Genomic DNA, 20,032 nt, shown 5'->3' with positions numbered 1-20,032 from the left:
ATAGTTTTACTACAAATACTATAGTTTAACTGTACTACACTGCAGTAAAAAGTGTAGCTGTAGTAAAACGATGGTTAACCCTTATGAAAATGAACCATGGTTTTATAACAGCAACCATAGTTTAACCATGGTATTTGCAGTAATACCATACTAATCACAAGATTAACCATGGTTACTACAGTCATGCTTACCACAATTTTACTACAATGAAACAATTTACCATTAAGTTAAGCCTACTATTTGGATACAGTATTACTGTAGTAAAACTATGGTTAATTGTGTCCAATTCATGGTTACTGCAATATTACTATAGTAAAACCAGGGTTAATGTATTGAAAGGGAGACATTCAGAAAATAAATTCTCTCCCTGTCCTCTAAGAGGCTCTTTACAAATGTAAGATGGGGTGTTTTAAATATGTAAATTCTGAGTTAAAAATGCATTAACTCTTAAAAATGTAATTTACTTGATTTCAATCATTTGAAAAACACACTAATCACTAACTACCCAATGAAATAGTTTGATGTATGCAACATTCTTTCCTGTGAAGTTGGGGCAGGACATATCAAAGGGCTTGCTGTCCTTTAAAAAAAAAACAATTTTTTTGCAGCCCGTCAAAACCATTATTTACAATACTTACTATTGCTGGAAGGTGGCAAGTGGTATTTTGAGAGGGGAAATACTCATTTTAGAGAGGATGTCATACAAGTTGAATCATCAATATCTGAAAACAGTTAAAGGAATAGTACACCCAAAAATGAAAATCCTCTAACAGTTTACTCACCCTCATGCCATCCCAGATGTGCATGAGTTTCTTTCTTCTGCTGAACACAAAATTTTTTTAGAAGAACATCTCAGCTCTATAGGTCCATACAATGCAAGTGAATGGCAAAATTTTTAAGCTCTGAAAAGCACATAAAGGCAGCATAAAAGTAATCTATACGAATCCAGTATTTAAATACATGTCTTCAGAAGTGATATAATAGGTGTGGGTGAGAGTCCTTTTTTTTACTATAAATTCTCCTCCCTGCCCAGTAGGAGGCGAATAATGCGAATCGCCAAAAAACAAAAGAAGAATGTGAAAGTGAAAGTAGAGATTGATGGTAAAAAGGACTTAAATATTGGTTTGTTTCTCACCCACACCTATCATACCACTTCTGAAGACATGTATCTAAACTATGGAGTCGTATGGATTACTTTCAGGCTGACTTTATTTATTTAATCTAAATTTTAGTTATTAACTGAAAACTGACCTCCAGTTTGAATCACCAACCATTTTCGATGTATGGAAAAGAGCATCCTAGATATTCAGCAAAATATCTCATTTTATGTTTGATGGAAGATAGAAAGTCGTATGAACGACTGGGTGAGTATGATGACAGAATTTTCATTTTTGGGTGAAATATTTCATTTATTATATCCACATACAGAGATTATGAATTGTTTGAGCAACGGTGCCATGCTACTTTCTTTTTTGGAGCCTTATATATAAACTGACAAATATACTAAATAAGGTCAGTTATTTAGATATCTAAATTTTCGGTAACTGTTCATCATAACAAAATGTATACAGTTGTAACTATTCGATCAGTTTAGATCGATAAGATGACCAGCACAATTTCACCACCCACATAAACTTGCTGAGGCCCTTTAAATTCACTAGCGCGCGCGTTACCCTCATTTGCACATGATGTTTGTTATTCTGAATGTCTTGTCATATTTGTAGCGGAGTGTGGATCTTGATGAGTCAGTATGAGGACTGGCTGTAGTGTTGGACGGGGGAGGCGCCTCTGTGCTCTTTAAGCGTATGTTTTCTCAATAGAAAATTTCCTGTTGTCAGACACACTCACCATAGCTACGCGCGCACGCTCACCTCCATCACTGGGAAACGCGTGGAGTTGTCACATTTTACGGAATAATCTCGAAATATCTGCTTGTTGGCACTGCTATTCAAATAAATGCTGCCTCTAATGAATTCATCCGAACATAATTTTAGAGGACATTAACCTTCAGTGTTTGGAAGTTAGCAGGTAAGTTAAGTCTGCTCTTTGCGGGGATTTGGAGCGGGTCAAAGAGACACGAGTAATCTAATTAAATAGAACAAGTCTACACTGGTGTTAACGCAACAATGTGAATTTAGTAAATGCAGCTGTTCTGATGTGTATCTCTTTATGTCACGAAAATTGACAAGTGTATTTCTGCGACACAATTGCGTATATTACACGCATTCATCTTTTAAAGAAAGAAAAAGAAAACGCTCGTTATACTGCGCGCGAAATGAGCGCGCGCACTCATCGTGTGAGGCGCAGAATAGTTGTAATTTTCCGCGACGTTTATTTGCCGTGTTCGCAATGATTTTCTGTCCCTAGAGGTAGTTTTAACTAAATAGTCATTTTGATGCAAATTGTGTAGCCAACAGGTCGTCACCATGCCAGTTGTAGGTATTTTGTGGCAGCACGCGTTATAACAATCTTATACATCTTTTTAAATAGATGCCATAGATGGACTGGAACAGGTTAATGTGCATGACAGAGTCAGACATCAGGCGCTAAATGCATTTAAATTGTGTAATTTATAACAAAATTAAATTAATAAAACTTTAAAGATTGCGCAAGTCAATTTAATGGAAATTATTTTTTATTTTTTTGCAGGCTTCCCACAGCTACATAAAAACATTATTTAAAATTAATGACATGTCCAAGTTACATGTTCACATATCCAAACTGATATTTTATTTAACTTCCTGTAAGCTGTAAACTAATGTCAGATATCTGAGTAATTGTGATAGACCTCCAAAGTGTTGCACAGTGTAGGAAATGTGTAAGTTGCCTGGGACAGCGATCATATACAGTTTAGCGGTCATTTAACAAAAATATTTGACCACAGAATGCTGCGTTTTACTAATAAGAATCAAGCATTCCAGAAGCTGTGTAATAACTCTGCATTAACAGTGTCTAGATATTGGTTTCAGATATTGGAATAACTCAAATCAGTTGACAACACGAATTAGATATGGGAATGTCTATTAACAATTGCACAGTTTGCAATTAAATATTTCATTTGTTTTTATTAAAAAATTATTTTGAAACCCCATTATTTAAAAAGATAAAGGACTGCTTGGCTTATTAGCCTGATAGTCTGTTGGCATCTTTAATACAGGCTATTAACCTGTAATCTTTTAAAATGTTAACAGTTTCACTTTTTAATGCTTTCAGTTGGAGCCACTTGTTGAATCAGCAAGGATTGTTTAATTAGGCCATTGACACGATTAAGCGGGTAGTGTAAACACAGCTCAGGTTCAGTTTCCTGGTTTCTACATTTGGGGTGGAAGAAGGGTTGCCATTTTGGCACTCGGGTTTCTCAGCAGGTGTCTCTCGTTCCCTTTAATGCTGGCAGAGGTGGAATCAGACTCTGGGAGAATATCCTCATTGAGAGAGGTGGCATCTGAGGTACAGAATCTGTGATGTGCACTGGTGTTGACAGATCTAGAGACACACACTGAGTGATGCATCTGAGTGTGTGTGTGTGTGGTTGACATAGCAGCCCATTACTGTCATGCCAAGAATACATGTTCACTCTAGCAGTCCACGGTGGAGAGAGTGAATAACTGTGTCTCTAGTCAAATAAATGGCTCGCTTCCAATGAAGAAGACATTAATTTAAGATTTATTGATTGCTAATAAGCTTGTAATCAACAGCCTTTTCATAGACACTCAAGCCAAAGTGCATCAACGATAAACACAAGTACATGTTCAGTTTTCAAGGAATATTTTACCCAAAAATGAAAACTCTGTCACCATTTACTTATTCTCATGTTGTTCTAAACCTGTGTGATTTTCTTCTGTGGAACACAAAAAAGAAGAAATGTTGAACAATGGTCACACTGCTCTTTTCCATACAATGAAGGTATACAGTGAATAGGTGCTATCAAATTCCAAAAAAAGACAAAAAAGTACCATAAAACTAGTCCATATGACTCATGCACCTAATGTAACCACATCCCTTCCGAATACATATTCCAAATCTTCTGAAGCCATATGATAGCTTTTTGTGAAAAGCATTCCGAAATGTAGTCATTATTAGTTGAAAATCCTCCCTTCCGAATCTAATTTGTCAAACTTGTTGTATCAAGAGTTGTTGCGCCAGTTTTAATGTCAGTGACAAAAATGCCACTGGTTCTCGCATGTCTTGTAACCAAACTCCACATGGCAAGTTTGAATATGTGGAAGTGCAAATAAGATTTGAGAGCTATGACGGAGGGGAAGATTGTCAGTGAATAACAACAAATTTTGGTCTATTGTTCCTCACACAAAGCTATCATAGACTGTATGTTTTTGTATGGAAAAGAACAGCTTGACCATTCTTCAAAATTACTCATTTTGTGTTCCACCGAAGAAAGAAAATCATATGGTTTTGGCTTCTAAAACTCATGTCTCTCTCTCTTTCCAGTTGTCCACTTATTCTCAGAATAAATAGTGTACAGAGTGGTAGTCAGCAGTGAGAACTTTGACTCAATCAGCACTTTGGGTTACAGAGGAGAATCTTAGCTGTTAGGCTATATATATCTTTCTCATATATCTTTATATATCTTTGTTAGTCACTGGGTCACGGCACCAACTAAGAACAGCTCACAAAAGTTTTCCTCTCTCAGCTGTACAGTCTGGAAATGGGCTTTTGCACCAATGTAACATAAGCCAGGTGGACGCAAGACCAATTTTCCCAAAAAACACTCTGCTAAAATGACACTGCCAAAATGACTGACCATTTGTGCTAACAAGTTGAAAGCCGTGAAGTAAAGTTTTTAGAGCACCACAAAAGGCATCCATGAGAACCCAATGATACAGTTTAAGTGTGAAAAAATGAGTGACAGCCAGAGAGAGAGAGAGAGAGAGAGAGTGTGTCCTGCTTGAGAGCATGTTTAAGACTGTAAATGACTGTAAAATGTGATCTGAGTCTCATGAGAATAGCAGGCAGGCTGTTATTCATTGATGTAGAGGAAGGCTCAGGGAGACAACCGGCACGAACTGGGGCAGTACATTTTATTAATGCAAACACAGTAGCAGGCCACCAGGCACAAGGACACTGCCATAAATCGATGGTCCTCTTGCCACTTTAAAGTGTGCCAGGTCTTTATGCATTACATGAATACTGTGTGGTTCTACAAGTGTCTAAACATTTTGGGAGAGCGCGTATAGACCTGTGCTTTAAAGGGCTGGATAATACATAGAATATTCATAACATATTTGCAATGATTTTGCACATCATATACAATTAAGCAACATTGTGAATATTGTGAGGGTTTGCCTGCACTTATTATGGAACCACATAATTTCAGGTGTCTTTAATTACTATGTAATTAAGCAATTAATAAAAATGTATTGTGTGCATTGGTGTTGATGCATTGTACTTACATTTAAAGGACCTGAATTTAATTACATCTGTAGTTACACAGTTAACCCTACACCAACCCTTACCCTACTCCTACTTCTAAACCTACCTGTACCTCAATATCAGCAGCAGCAAATGTGAATCTTGCGAGAATTTTGCAGAACAACATGTAGTTACTCAATAAATACATTGTATTGTATCTATTTTAATGTTAGTACATAGTAGTTAAAGACACCTAATATAGAGTGGGACCCTTATTATTTGCCCATTAAGCATCCCAAAGAGCATGTTATGAGTTTCTTGTTTCAGGAGTATACAGTAAAAGCATTTAGACAGATCAAGTGAATAGCATTTCTAATTTAAAGGGATAGAAAAAGGGTAAAATTAGACAGTCATCATTTATTCTTTCACCTCATGTTGTTCCAAACCCACATGACTTTCTCCCATGGAACACAAAAGGAGATATTAGGAAAATTGTTAAAAACTAACAGCCTCAGTCACCATTCACTTTCATTGCATCTTTTTTTCCATTCAATGACAGTGAATAGTGACTGAAGCTGTCAGTCCCTAACATTCTGCCTATGCCTAACATCTCCTTTTGTGTTCCACTGAAGGAAGTCGTGCGGGTTTGGAACAACATGATTTTGGGTGAGCTATCCCTTAAGCCCAAAGTATACTTAGATTTTGACGCAAAAGCTCAGAGACTGAGCCTATCGAAGTATAATCCATTTGACGGTGCGCGCATACACAACTGCTATGAGACGCCGGACAATTTCACTTCAGGAGTTACCCATTAAGATGTTTTTATATGCCCTCAGTTATACAAATGCAGGCATCTCCTGACTTCTTCACACACGTGCTCTTGACGTGCATATCTACTGTTATTTTTACCTTCGTCTCCTGTTATTGACCGGTGATTACGTCATCTAGCGTTTCTTCGTGACAGCAACGGCTCATTTGTGAGTATTGCCACCTTGTGGATCCACGCATGCGCATTCTGCGCGTTCAAAGATGCACAGTTAGAAAAATAGGGCTGCGCAGGTTGAGTGCTCAAGCACTCTGCTGATGACGAAAATTGTGTCACGCATCCTGTACCGTTTGACCAAGTATACTTTGGGCTTTAAACTGATAAAAACACAGTTGGGAAGTTCGATTTATTTTCATGAATCATTTCAAAACCATGCATGTGCCATTTTTCACATTTTAAAATATATTAGTAAAAAGATATGTTGGTAAATATTTTATTATGTTAGTGTGTATGAATGACAATAATTGTGTTCATTTAGTGAAAAGTAGGGTGGAAAACATGCCTTGATCATTTTAAACTAGTTTTTTGCGATTTTAGTTCTTTAAACGCTGAATAAATCTAAGACCTTGTTCATGCTAGCGCCAGCCTTGATTTTTAATGGGAATGACAACAAGGTTGTGAGGGAAAGACTTACCATCTCTTCAATGGCATGAACGGTATAAAGTTGACTAAAGCTCCTAGATCACATCTGATATTCAACAACTCATGTTGTCTGGAGTTCTTTGTATACTGAATGCTCTTGGACAGATATTTTATCATGTTTTGTCCGTGGAACGATCCAAAATTCTCGATTGGGCAGGGACGTACCAAATACCCCCAAGTATTAAGGGGGGTACATACCAAGCCTTGGTTGTTCAGGTAGCAATTCAGGTTATAATCAAACCTCCATTCATCAATGCTTGGTTAAAAATGGGGCATTGGAGGCAAATAATTGGTTGAAGGTGAGGTGTGTGCATGGGGATATTAATGATTATCCTATAGTGACCATCACGGTAATATTCTGGGGACAAAAGCATAATATTTAGGCGGTGGTTAATCCTCACCTCACCATCCGCTAATTTTGGGAAATAATTGGCTGGCTTTTCGATCATTATTGAAGGGGTTGTGTGTGGATTGGTCCTGTGAGAAAGTAAATCGGTGTGGGATGTGCGAAGCGCTGGCTGGGGAGGCGTGGCCTTGGCCGTCTGCGGCTGCTCCACGTCAGGCTGACACTGGGGAAAGGGAGGTGTCATCCTCCCCCACCCTTAGGGAATTCCCGGTAGGGGATTTCCCACTAGTGCAGTTGCGAGACGAAACCCTGAAGCACGTTTGACCAAGTGAAAGTGATTGATGCTCAATGTCTCCAGCCAAGCATCGCACTCACATGTCCGTATTTAAGATCGGTTGTATAGAGTGAAACAGGACACTCAGACAAATGAAAATACAACCCAGTTGTTGACACCAAAGAGCCGTCGGGAAATGTTATTCCAGGCGACTCATAATCCGATGGCAGGTCTCTTGGGACAGGGGAAAACACTAAGCCGTCTCATGGCCCGTTTCTATTGGCCGGGCATTCATGGGGATGTTCACCGGTGGTGTGTGGCATGCCGTGAATGTCAGCTGGTGAATCCGCCGGCCGCTCCAAAAGCACCATTGCGCCCCCTTCTGTTGATTGAGCGAATTGGCATGGACCTCATCGGACAGCACGCGGGCATCGCTTTGCATTATTCCTGGTGCATTAAACAACGTGATATCTGGAAGCAGTGCTGCTGCACAACATCTCAGCACGCAGTGTTGAGGAGGCACTCTTCAAAATGATCTCCCGAGTGGGGATTCTGAAAGAAATTCTCACTGATCAGGGCACGGCTTTTATGTCATGTTCACTATGAGAGCTGTACAAATTATTGGGTATTAAATCGATTTGGACAAGCGTGTACCATCCACAAATGGACGGCTTGGTCGAACAATTTAATAAGACCTTAAAGAATATGATTCGTAAGTTCTTGCACAAAGATGCTTGGAATTGGGTAAGTGGCTCGAACCCGTTATTTGCAGTCCGAGAGGTCCCGCAAACCTCCACGGGGTTTCCCCCGTTTGTTAAATGGGTGTAAGCCCCATGGCGTGTTAGACATCATGAAGGAAATTCGGGAGGAGGGACCTTCACAGAGCAAAAATGAAATTCAATACGTTCTTTAGCTGAGAGCAAAACTCCACACACTGGGGCGACTATCACAGGAGAATTTGCTACAGGCGCAAGAATGACAGTCCTGACTGTATAACAGTGGAGCTCGGCTATGGGAGTTTGCACAGGGAGATAAAGTACTTGTATTGCTGCCCACATCGAGCTCGAAATTACTTGCGAAGTGGCAAGGGCCCTTTGAGGTCACACGGCAAGTTGGGGAAGTCGAATGTGAGGTATTGCGTATGGATGGGGCAGGGCATGTCAGATTTACCACCTCAACCTACTGAAACCATGGAGAGAGGCGGTCCCTGTATCCTTGCCGATGGTAGTTCCAGAGAGGGAGGAGATGAATCTAAAAGCCAATCAGTTCACCCCGGTCCCTTGTGGAGACCACCTCTCGACGTCACAACATACGGAGGTTGCCAGGATGCAAAATAATTTCTCTGACGTGTCCTCGCCTCTCCACGGCCGCACTAATCTCATAAAACACCACATCGAGACAACCCCAGGGGTAGTGGTACGTAGTCGTCCCTCCCGCTTCCCGAATACAAGAAACAGGTATTACGGGAAGAATTATGAGGGTAATAGAAGAATCCCACAGTGATTGGGCCAGCCCGGTGGTTCTGGTACCTAAGAGCGATGGCTCGGTCCGGTTCTGTGTGGATTATAGAAAAGTTAACGCGGTGTCGAAATTTGATGCTTATCCAATGCCTCGGGTTGACGAACTGCTCGATCGGTTGGGCACGGCTCGCTTTTATTCGACTCTGGATTTAACAAAGGGATATTGGCAGATCCCCTTAACACTGATGTCCTGTGAAAAAACAGCCTTCTCCACACTGTTTGGTTTACACCAATTTGTGACTCTTCCATTCGGTTTGTTTGGGGCCCCGGCTACATGTTTTCTGTTATTAATAAATGTACCTTTGTGTTTGGATCTGCTGTCTCATTCCTCATTCCTTGAACCTTGTTACAGAGGTTAGAGAGCACTTTTTTTCACCAATCTTTGGAGGGTTTAAAGGCAGAAATGTGAAGCTTATAATTGTATAAAAGCACTTACATTAATTCTTCTGTTACAATTCATGTATTATTTGAGCTGTAAAGTTGTTTAAATTGTCATTTTTACAGTCATTTTATGATTTTAGGGTTTGTTGACATTACATTGTCATGGCAACAAAGTTGTAAAATTGGATACAACTTTACACAGAAAAGGTTCGTAAGTGATTTTATCACACTAAAATCATGTTAACATGCATATCTTTTGTCTCTTGTGGTTATACTTTTGAAACAGTGTGTATTTTAATGTTCAAAATTTGGCCCCCATTCACTTTCGTTGTAAGTGCTTCACTGTTACCCATTTTTTTTATTTTTTAAAGAAAAAGAGAGATGAGTCAAAATAAATTTTTGTGCTAATCAATATTATGCCACAGATGCTGTCGACTGATCTTAACTTGTATTGAACCTGGAATATTCCTCTAAGTTTGAGTTTTTAACGAGTGATCTACATGCTGGTTTTGGGAAACAGGTGTTCTCTTTCATCATCTTGTGGTCGAGATCCACCTATGGGAAGGGCATACGCACCTGACCTCTGCAGAAGCATCCAATTGTACCAAGTCTGGCTTGAAAGACTGGACATGCGCTCCTATGCCACTGTAAGGAACCAGCCTTACCTGAGGGAATAAAAGGACCTATATGTGCTACTTTCGTCAGTTGACATTTGCTTCTCGTGACCTCTATACAAAGTTCTCACAGCTCGACTGGTTTTAAAATTTGGCTCTCACTAAACAGTATGCAGCAGGACATATCTTCAGATCAGCCTTTGCCAGGCATGACTGCCAAAGTTCTTGACAGTTTGCTGTTTTATTCAGCCTGCAAGCCACCCATGCTCACTGGCCCTCATTTCTTAACGGCTGGCACCTTTTCTCATTGCCTTTTTCCCTGCATCTCGGCTAACCGCCTGTGATTTCGGTCAATCACTACTGAGTTTTTCCTGTAACATGGCTCATCCCAAACCCACCTCACCTGTGAACACCGGCAACCAGCAGTCGCAAACATGCCCTGCCACTTATATACAAAATACACTTATATTTAAGATACGTTTTCTTAAAGCAAGTCTAAATATCTTATAAACTCAAATAACTTTACAGATCTTTATTGTAAAGGGTTTAAACAGTGTTTTCCATGCAATTAATGAACATGCACCTGTGGAACGGTCGTTAAGACACTAACAGCTTACAGACGGTAGGCAATTAAGGTCACAGTTATAAAAACTTAGGACACTAAAGAGACCTGTCTACTGACTCCAAAAAGAAAGATGCCCAGGGTCCCTGCTCATTTGCGTGAACGTGCCTTAGGCATGCTGCATGGAGGCATGAGGACTGCAGATGTGGCCAGGGCAATAACTTGCAATGTCCGTTCTGTGAGATGCCTAAGACAGCGCTACAGGGAGACAGGAAGGACAGCTGATCATCCTCGCAGTGGCAGACCACGTGTAACAACACCTGCACAGGATCGGTACATCCGAATATCACACCTGCGGGACAGGTACAGGATGGCAACATCAACTGCCCGAGTTATACCAGGAATGCACAATCCCTCCATCAGTGCTGCAACTGTCCGCAATAGGCTGAGAGAGGCTAGACTGAGGGCTTGTAGGCCTGTTGTAAGGCAGGTCCTTACCAGACATCACCGGCAACAATGGCACAAAATGGGAACAAACCCACCTTCGCTGGACCAGACAGGACTGGCAAAAAGGGCCCTTCACTGACGAGTCACGGTTTTGTCTCACCAGGGGTGATGGTTGGACTCGCGTTTATCGAAGGAATGAGCGTTACACCGAGGCCTGTACTCTGAAGCAGGATCGATTTGGAGGTGGAGGGTCTGTCATGGTCTGGGGCTGTGTGTCACAGCATCATCGGACTGAGCTTGTTGTCATTGCAGGGAATCTCAACGCTGTGTGTTACAGGGAAGACATCCTCCCTCATGTTGTACCCTTCCTGCAGGCTTTATCCTGACATGACCCTCCAGCATGACAGTGCCACCAGCCATACTGCTCATTCTGTGCATGATTTCCTGCAAGACAGGAATGTCAGTGTTCTGCCATGGCCAGCAAAGAGCCCGGATCTCAATCCCATTGAGCATGTCTGGGACCTGTTGGATTGGAGGGTGAGGGCAAGGGCCATTCCCCCCAGAAATGTCCGAGAACTTGCAAGTGCCTTGGTGGAAAAGTGGGGTAACATCTCACAGCAAGAACTGGCAAATCTGGTGCAGTCCATGAGGATGAGATGCACTGCAGTACCTTGTATCTTGCAGCTAGTGGCCACACCAGATACTTCCTGTTACTTTTGATTTTGACCCCTTTGTTCAGGGACACATTATTCCATTTCTGTTAGTCACATGTCTGTGAAACTTGTTCAGTTTATGTCTTAGTTGTTGAATCTTTTTATGTTCATACAATTATTTACACATGTTAAGTTTGCTGAAAATAAAAGCAGATGAAAGTGAGGACATTTCTTTTTTTGCTGAGTTTGTTACTTCAAGTAAATGTATCTTGTTTTAAGGATTTTTATACAATTTTAAGTGGAAAACAAGACAAAAACACGATTTTTTGCTGTAAATTTCTTTAATGAATTAAACTTAATACAAATTATTTTTTCCCCCTTTAATTCAGTGAATGTCATTTAGAGGTATTTTTAAAAGATGATTTTTTCCTCTTTATTGTTAGTAAGCACGTTTAATACAACCTTTTAAGTCGGGCACAAGCTGAATAATCGGTTAAGAGCTAATGATTAGTCATTGCAATAGTCGCAGAATAGTCGAATAATCGTTCTAATAATCGTTAGATTAATCGATTATCAAAATAATCGTTAGTTGCAGAGTAAATCTGAGCAAGAGCAATTGAACTCCCAGAATGTCACTTTTCTGGGACTAGTGCTAAATTCCATTGTGATGCACGCTCATCTGTCAGAAGAGTGCATTCTGTCTCTGATGAATTGTCTCTCACAGTTCAAAGAGGGAGTGAGCGTGCAGTGTCGCATTTGTCTTAGACTACAGGGCCTTATGGCATCAGCCATCCAGGTTTTGCCTTTGGGGCTTTTGAGGAAGAGAGCTTTCATGAAATGGATTTTGTCCCATCATCTCAGCCCCCTGCGCGATATCCGTCACACTGTTATAGTGTTCCATGCTTGCACATCAGCATTGCACCACTGAATGAGTTTTATACATGCTGGATGCCTCTAGGGGCGGTTATGTTACGAAAAGTCGTATCTACAGACACTTCCCTGTCCGGGTGGGGTGCCACCCAGGAGGGCAGAACAGTGAAATGGATGTTGTTGACCGAATTATGCTCAGCTCACATAAATTATCTTGAGCTCCTTACTGTATGGAAGGCTCCAAGACATTTTCTGCGCCGCCTTCAGGGGCATCATGTTCTAGTGCACTGCGACAATTCCACAGCTGTAGCGCACATCAATCGCCAAGGAGGGATGCGCTCCCCTCAGCTTCACTGCCTAGCCCACAAACTTTTGGTATGGAGCAGTCAGCACTTCCTCCCATTATGCGCGACTCACATCCTGGGTGTTTTGAACTTGGGTGCGGATCTCCTGTTGAGGAGAGTGGTGACTCCACCCTGAAGTATTGTGCATGTTATGGGAGAGATTCGGTTGGACTTCCATCGATCTCTTCACCTCGTGTGAAAACACCCATTGCCTACGTTATTCTCGCTAAAGGACAAGGACGATCCATTCGGTGTAGACGCACTGGCACATCCATGGCCCAGTGTGCTGATCTATGCTTTTCCCCCACTCAGCTTGATTTTTCCCACTCTAGACAGAGTGAAAGAGCAGAGCTTGACACTAATTCTCATAGTGCCCAGATGGCCCAAAGCACCGTGGCTGGCGGAGATAATTCCTCTCCTTTATGCCCAGCCATGCCCGTTCCCTTGCGCACAGACCTCTTGTCTCAAGCTAATGAAGAAATATATCACCCTCACACAGACAGGGTGGTGCTATGGGTCTGGCCAATGAGAGGTCCAACTGAACACATTGGGGCTTCCCCCAAAGGTGGTCGCCACCATACAGAATGCTAGGGCCTCGTCCATGAGGTCTTTTTATGATTGTAAGTGGCGAGTGTTTGAAAAATATTGTAAACACATCATTTGGTGTCATATCAGTGTTCAGTTACTGATATACTATGCTTTTTACCAAACATTTTGGACAAAGGGAAATCCTTTTTGACCATCAAGGTTTACCTGGCAGCCATTTCTGCTTGCCATACTGGCTTCACTGACACAGCGGTAGGGCAGCATCCTCTCATTCGTAGATACATGAAGGGTGCTCGCCGTTCTGTGTCAGTTATTAGGAGGCTTGTTCCTGAATGGGACCTCTCCATGGTGCTGGAAGTCCTTTCACAGTAACCTTTCGAGCCCTTGGAGAATATTTCTTTTAAGTTGTTCTCTTACAAAACACCTATACTCCTGGCATTGGCATCAGCCAGACGTGTCAGTGATCTGCATGCCATCTCTGTTCATTCTTCTTGTACAAGATTTTTCCCAGGCATGGAGAAGGTTTCTCTTAGACCCAATCCAGCCTTTATGCCTAAGTGTTTCCCTAAATTCAAAGGGGAGGTGTTAGAGCTGTGCTTTCCATCCACTTCCTTTCACTTCTGTGGAGGATGAGGCTGAATGCTTTGTGTCCTGTGCATGAATTCCACATGTATATGCGTAGGACTGAGACTATCAGAAAGAGTGACCAGCTCTTTGTCTCATAGGCTTCCCCCCACATGCCTTTCCCATTGGCTTGTGGAAGCAATATCTTTGGCATATAGCTCTAAGGGGCTCCTCGGTACCCTTCAGGCCTTAGGGCCCATTCCACAGCTGCTTCCTGGGCACTGATACAGGAAGTCTCTCTGCAAGACATTTGTTCAGCTGCATGTTGGGTTTCCCCCCACAATTTTGTCAGGTACTACTGACTTGATGTCACCAGAGCCCCAGTAGCGAATGCAGTTTTGGGTGTGGGTTCTTCATAATGGGTTCACCCATATCCCTTACTCCCTCAAACTGTGTACGTGTCACCCCACAGGTTTCACACCAAACACAATGCATGGCCTCTTCTCCCTGCTTTGTTATGTTTATAGGTTATAGAGCCTGCTAATATTATATAGCATGTGTCAGGCACTGCCTTTAATTAGGAGACCATCCTTTTGGCTGACAGCATCTCCTTGTGAGTGTATAGGGCAAGGTGGATCTCGAACATGAAATGATGAAAGAGAACAATAGGTTATTGTGGCAGCGGGGGCGTGGTCAAGCATCTCTCCGGAGAGAGAAAGCGGTAAGGGCGCTTACACCTGAGCTAAATTATGTCTAACACCTGTCTCTAATTTCAGTGAGCACGGGGAGAGCGGCATAAATAGAGCGACACAACACTCAGTCGAGAGAGAGAATTACAGACAGCTGTACTGTGTGTTTTTGGTTGTGTGTTTTAGTTGTTCATTAAATTATTATTTAAGTTGTCAAGCCGGTTCTCTGATGCGCCGTCGCGTGGTCCTCGAACTACTCCACCCTCTCAGGCAGACTGCAGCTGCTCCTCCCCGGGCGGACCGGAGTCAGACCTCCGACCCCCAGCGGACAGAACGCCCCTCCGCGTTCCCGGCCTCCCATGGGGACTCTCCTCCGCCCCTGGCAGCGGCCCTACCACTCCAGGCGGTCGGGGAGTCGCTTCCCTTCTCCCCCCCGCGGACGGCGGTCTTCTCTCGACCCCTCCGCGTTCCCGGAGGACGGCAGGGCACTCCTCCGACCCCGGCAGCGGCTCCCTCGCTCCAGGCGGTCGGGGAGTCCCGTCCCCACTTGCCTCGCGGACGGCGGACGTTCCCCGCGTCCGGGTGGTCGGGCTACTCTGTCCCCCGTCGGACGGCAGCGGCACTCCCCTGGGTGGACGGCAGTGTCGAGGACCCTGCGACAGGAATCCCTCCTCCTTCCCGGGTTTCGGCACCAGTGTAAGGGGGTTCAGTGGAAAGGAGGCGGCGAGAACCGGCTTGACAACTTAAATAATAATTTAATGAACAACTAAAACACACAACCAAAAACACACAGTACAGCTGTCTGTAATTCTCTCTCTCGACTGAGTGTTGTGTCGCTCTATTTATGCCGCTCTCCCCGTGCTCACTGAAATTAGAGACAGGTGTTAGACATAATTTAGCTCGGGTGTAAGCGCCCTTACCGCTTTCTCTCTCCGGAGAGATGCTTGACCACGCCCCCGCTGCCACAGTTATGTATTCTGTAACCCCAATTCTCTGAAACATCGAGTGGATAGGAGCATTTGCCTCAAGGTCAGCTGCCTTCTCAAAAAAAAACAACAACAAAAAAAAAAAGCTGCCTTTTTACATTTAGATAAAGATTGTGAGTTAACACCTTACTTTACACAAAGTCTCATGTCCTCAGTATTTGCGGGGATGTCCTTTTCAATATTCTTTACAAAAATTTCACAGACACACTCATTGATGCTTCTCATAGCCTCTTAAATGTTTGTATTCCCCAATTTACAATTTGTAATTTACAAATCACTCCTTTTTGATTTTATTAGCATTTTTCATACTGTCCCAACTTTTTTGGAGTTGCGGTTGTGTATACACACACACACACACACACACACACACGCACACACACATATACACACTGATGAGCCAAAACAAGACCACATGCCTAATATACTATTGGTCCTCCACGTGCTGCCAAAATAGCGCCGACCCGCCGAGGCATGGACTCTACAAGACCCCTGAAGTTGTCCTGTGGTATCTGGAACCAAGACATTAGGACCAGATCCTTCAAGTCCTGTAAGTTGCGAGGTGGAGCTGCCATAGATCGGCCTTCTTGGTCCAGTACATCCCACAGATGCTTAATCGGATTGAGATCTGGGGAATTTGGAGGCTAGGGCAACACCTTGAACTCTTCATCATGTTCCTCAAACCATTCCCAAACAATGTGTGTAGTGTGGCAGTGTGCATTATCCTGCTGAAAGAGCCCACTTCCATCAGGGAATATAATTTCCATGAAGGGGTGTACCTGGTGTGCAACGATGTCTTGGTAGGTGGCACGTGTCAAATTGACATCCACATAGTAAATGGCCGGACCCAGGGTTTCCCAGCAGAAAATTGCCCAGAGCATCAAACTCCCTCCACCGTCTTCCCACAGTGCATCCTGGTGCCATGACTTCCCCAGGTAAACGGCGCACACATACACTGCCATCAACGTGATGTAAAAGAAAATGGGACTCATCAGACCAGGCGACCTTCCACTGCTCCGAGGCTAGTTCCGACGCTTGCATGCTCATTGTAGGCACTTTCGGTGGACAGTGCTACGCAGCCCCATATGCAGCAGGGTGCGATGCATTGTGTGTTGTGACACATTCCTCCCATAACCATCATTAAAATTTTCTGTGACTTGTGCCACAGTAGACCTTCTTTTGGTTCGGAGATGGGATAGCCTTCATTACCCTCGCGCATCGATGAGCCTTGGGCACCCAACACCCTGTCGCCGGTTTGTCCCTTTTCGGACCACTGTCGGTAGGTACTCACCAGTCTGACCCAGTTGTCTGGCTATAACAATTTGGCCCTTGTCAAAGTCGCTCAGGTCTGTACTCCTGCCCATTTCTCCTGCATTCAACATGTTGACTACGAGAACTGATTGTTCGCTTACCATCTAATTTACCCAGACATTGACATGTGGCCTTGTTAGGAGATGATCAATGTTATTCGCTTCCCCTGTGAGTGGTCATAATGTTTTGGCTCATCAGTGTATAAATATATAGAGCATTAATACTGTATGACTTCACGCAATATAGAATGCGAGATTGTACATTTTATTTTTTATTTTCATATTTCACTTTATCATTTAATCACATTTTAGCTTGTGTACAAATTTCACATTCTATCAATTTATATGATGTTATGAAATTGCATTTTCAATAATGATACAAGCTGTTGTCACGGTTTAAAATTTCATACACTGATACACACATTTTTCACTACACAACTCAGTTTAGGGTTAATTTTAGGGTTAGGTATCTGAATATTTACTAGCCCGTAGCTAATAGCAGACACAATTTAGTTGCATAGCATGAAATTTAGTTGCATATGTGAGTGATTTAATTGCAAATAGGCTGCTGTATTAAATTATTTGCATCTACAAAAATAACTCACTTTTGGCACCACCCTGTAAACATTTCCGTACATTTAATAACACAGATCAGTCTGGTTGGCATGCCATCTGAGGGTGAGACTAGTTGCTAAATTACTACTTTTTTCAAATGAACTTGTATTCCTCTTGGTTTGTTTTAGATACATCTAATGGTCTGTGTGATATCACCAGTTGCTTTAAGATGACCAAGGAGAACTGAAAGGCATCCTGGCTCCTCCTCAAGCTCTCTATTTCTCCGTCACCTGCATACGCTCCTCTATGGGTTCCCGAAGTCAGGGGTTCTTTCATCACTCATATAACCATCATCACCACCACCATCATCATCATCACCGCAGTTCAGTGATGCCTACAACTGTGCCTCGACTGGTACCCGAGACCAGCAGCCTGTTGGGTGGCATCGCCCAGATCACCCCTTCCTTGTTCATTGGACGTGGGAATGTGGCGTCCAACCGCAGTCTCCTCCTGTCCAAAGGAATTACCTGTGTGGTGAACGCCACCATTGAGCTGCCCAACTTCAACTGGCCGCACATGGAATACATGAAGGTGCCACTGGCCGACATGCCCCATTCTCCAATCTCACTTTATTTTGACAGTGTGGCTGATAAGATCCACAGTGTGGGCCGCAAACGGGGAGCCGTCTTGGTGCATTGTGCAGCTGGGGTGAGCCGATCCGCCTCGCTTTGTTTGGCTTATCTCATGAAGTACCACAGAGTTTCCCTGGCTGAGGCCCACGCTTGGGTGAAGGCCCGGCGACCCGTCATTCGTCCTAATGGAGGATTCTGGCAACAACTCATTGAGTACGAAAGGAAACTGTTTGGCAGGAACTCTGTGAAAATGATCCAGACACCATATGGTGTCATACCAGATATCTATGAGCGGGATCGTAGAAACCTGGCACCTTACTGGGGCTTGTGAAGAGGGGTTTGGGCTTTGGTTCAAGTGTAGAGTATCAAAAGGTCCGATAACTGATCTCTGTCTCCCATCGTCTTCCGACCTCTTCAGAAACGTACTATGTTCCTCCAGCGAGAGGATCAAGTGACACGCAAGTGCTTGCCTGAGAGTTTGTGTCCATTTTTTTAAAGGGAAGGGTCCACTTTCTTATGAGATTAGGAGTGATAGGGTCATTATTGAATGCTGAACTGACTCCCCTCAAGAGCATACTGCTCAGGATAACTGGTAGAATTTGAAACAACAGCAACAGTAAAAACTTCGTATTCCAGTGTGTATTTAATATCTTGTTCAGAAGAAATTACTAAAAAAGACAGATACTAGTTTTGAAAGTTTTTAAACATAAAAGACATAAAACAGTTTAACAGATGGACACTTTACAATTTTATTTCAGTTTCAGTTTTCAGATTCCATATTGAATGATGTGTTATTGAATATAAATTTAAATTTTATATATAAAGAGCAATGTTGGAATATAAAATAGCAGTGCTTTAAAAGCACAGTCAACATTTTGAAAGCTTTGGAATGTTTATTTCATAAAAAGCAGATTATTAAATATGACAGTCACTGTCAAGCCATTTTTTCAATGAATAATATTTTTGTCTATTTGTACTTTAAGTCATCATTATTTTATGTAGTGAAGCAGTAATTATACAGTAACAAGAGACGACATCTATCAAAAGAAATTACAATTCTTCATGTAATTTTTTTTTTTTTTTAAGTGTTCAGATATCATTTGTGTTCAAATTAATAAAGGATGAAATATTTTAATGTTGTATTTATGTTGTTAAATGCATAAACTGTTTTTCAATGTAATGTTTAAATTTTTAATATGTACAAATTACAGCAAAGCTACATAAGCTTCCATACATGTAAAGTACACCAATCAGCCACAACATTAAAACCACCTGCCTAATATTGTGTAGGTTCCCCTTGTGATGCCAAAACAGCACCAACCCGCATTCTGCGGAATAGCATTCTGAGATGATATTCTTCTCACCACAATTGTAGAGCGGTTATCTGAGTTACCGTAGACTTTGTCAGTTCGAACCTGTCTGGCCATTCTCTGTTGACCTCTCTCATCGACAAGGCATTCCAGTCCATAGAACTGCCACTCACAGGATGTTTTTTTGTTTTTGGCACCATTCTGAGAAAATTCTAGAGACTGTTGTGTGTGAAAATCCCAGGAGATCAGCAGTTCCAGAAATACTCAAACCAGCCCATCTGGCACCAACAATCATGCCACGGTCCAAATCACTGAGATCACATTTTTTCCCCATTCTGATGGTTGATGTGAACATTAACTGAAGCTCCTGACCCGTATCTGCATGATTTTATGCACTGCAGCCACATGACTGGATGATTAGATAATCGCATGGATGATTGTTGGTGCCAGATGGGCTGGTTTGAGTATTTCTGTAACTGCTGATCTCCTGGGATTTCCACACACAACAGTCTCTAGAATTTACTCCGAATGGTGCCAGAAACAAAAAACATCCAGTGAGCAACAGCTCTGTTGATGGAAATGCCTTGTTGATGAAAG

General features: G+C 42.4%; 1 protein-coding gene across 1 annotated transcript; it reads left to right on the top strand.

The window, feature by feature from the left end:
* Positions 1-1,840: 1,840 nt before the first annotated feature.
* LOC127430315 (dual specificity protein phosphatase 14-like) lies at positions 1,841-19,921 on the top strand. The gene is made up of 2 exons (XM_051680040.1): positions 1,841-2,028; positions 17,682-19,921. The coding sequence occupies exon 2, from the start codon at positions 17,800-17,802 to the stop codon at positions 18,454-18,456; it is 657 nt and encodes a 218-aa protein (XP_051536000.1). The 5' UTR covers positions 1,841-2,028; positions 17,682-17,799; the 3' UTR covers positions 18,457-19,921.
* Positions 19,922-20,032: the final 111 nt, after the last annotated feature.

The sequence above is a fragment of the Myxocyprinus asiaticus genome, chromosome 39 (assembly GCF_019703515.2).
Source record: "Myxocyprinus asiaticus isolate MX2 ecotype Aquarium Trade chromosome 39, UBuf_Myxa_2, whole genome shotgun sequence".
NCBI classification, from domain to species: Eukaryota; Metazoa; Chordata; class Actinopteri; order Cypriniformes; family Catostomidae; genus Myxocyprinus; species Myxocyprinus asiaticus.
Note: the sequence above shows the minus strand (reverse complement) of the source record. Positions and strands in the feature narration are given on the sequence as shown.

Bases quoted from the DNA above. Each gene is read 5' to 3' on its own strand.
- LOC127430315 (XM_051680040.1), top strand. From the start codon at position 17,800: ATGGGTTCCCGAAGTCAGGGGTTCTTTCATCACTCATATAACCATCAT.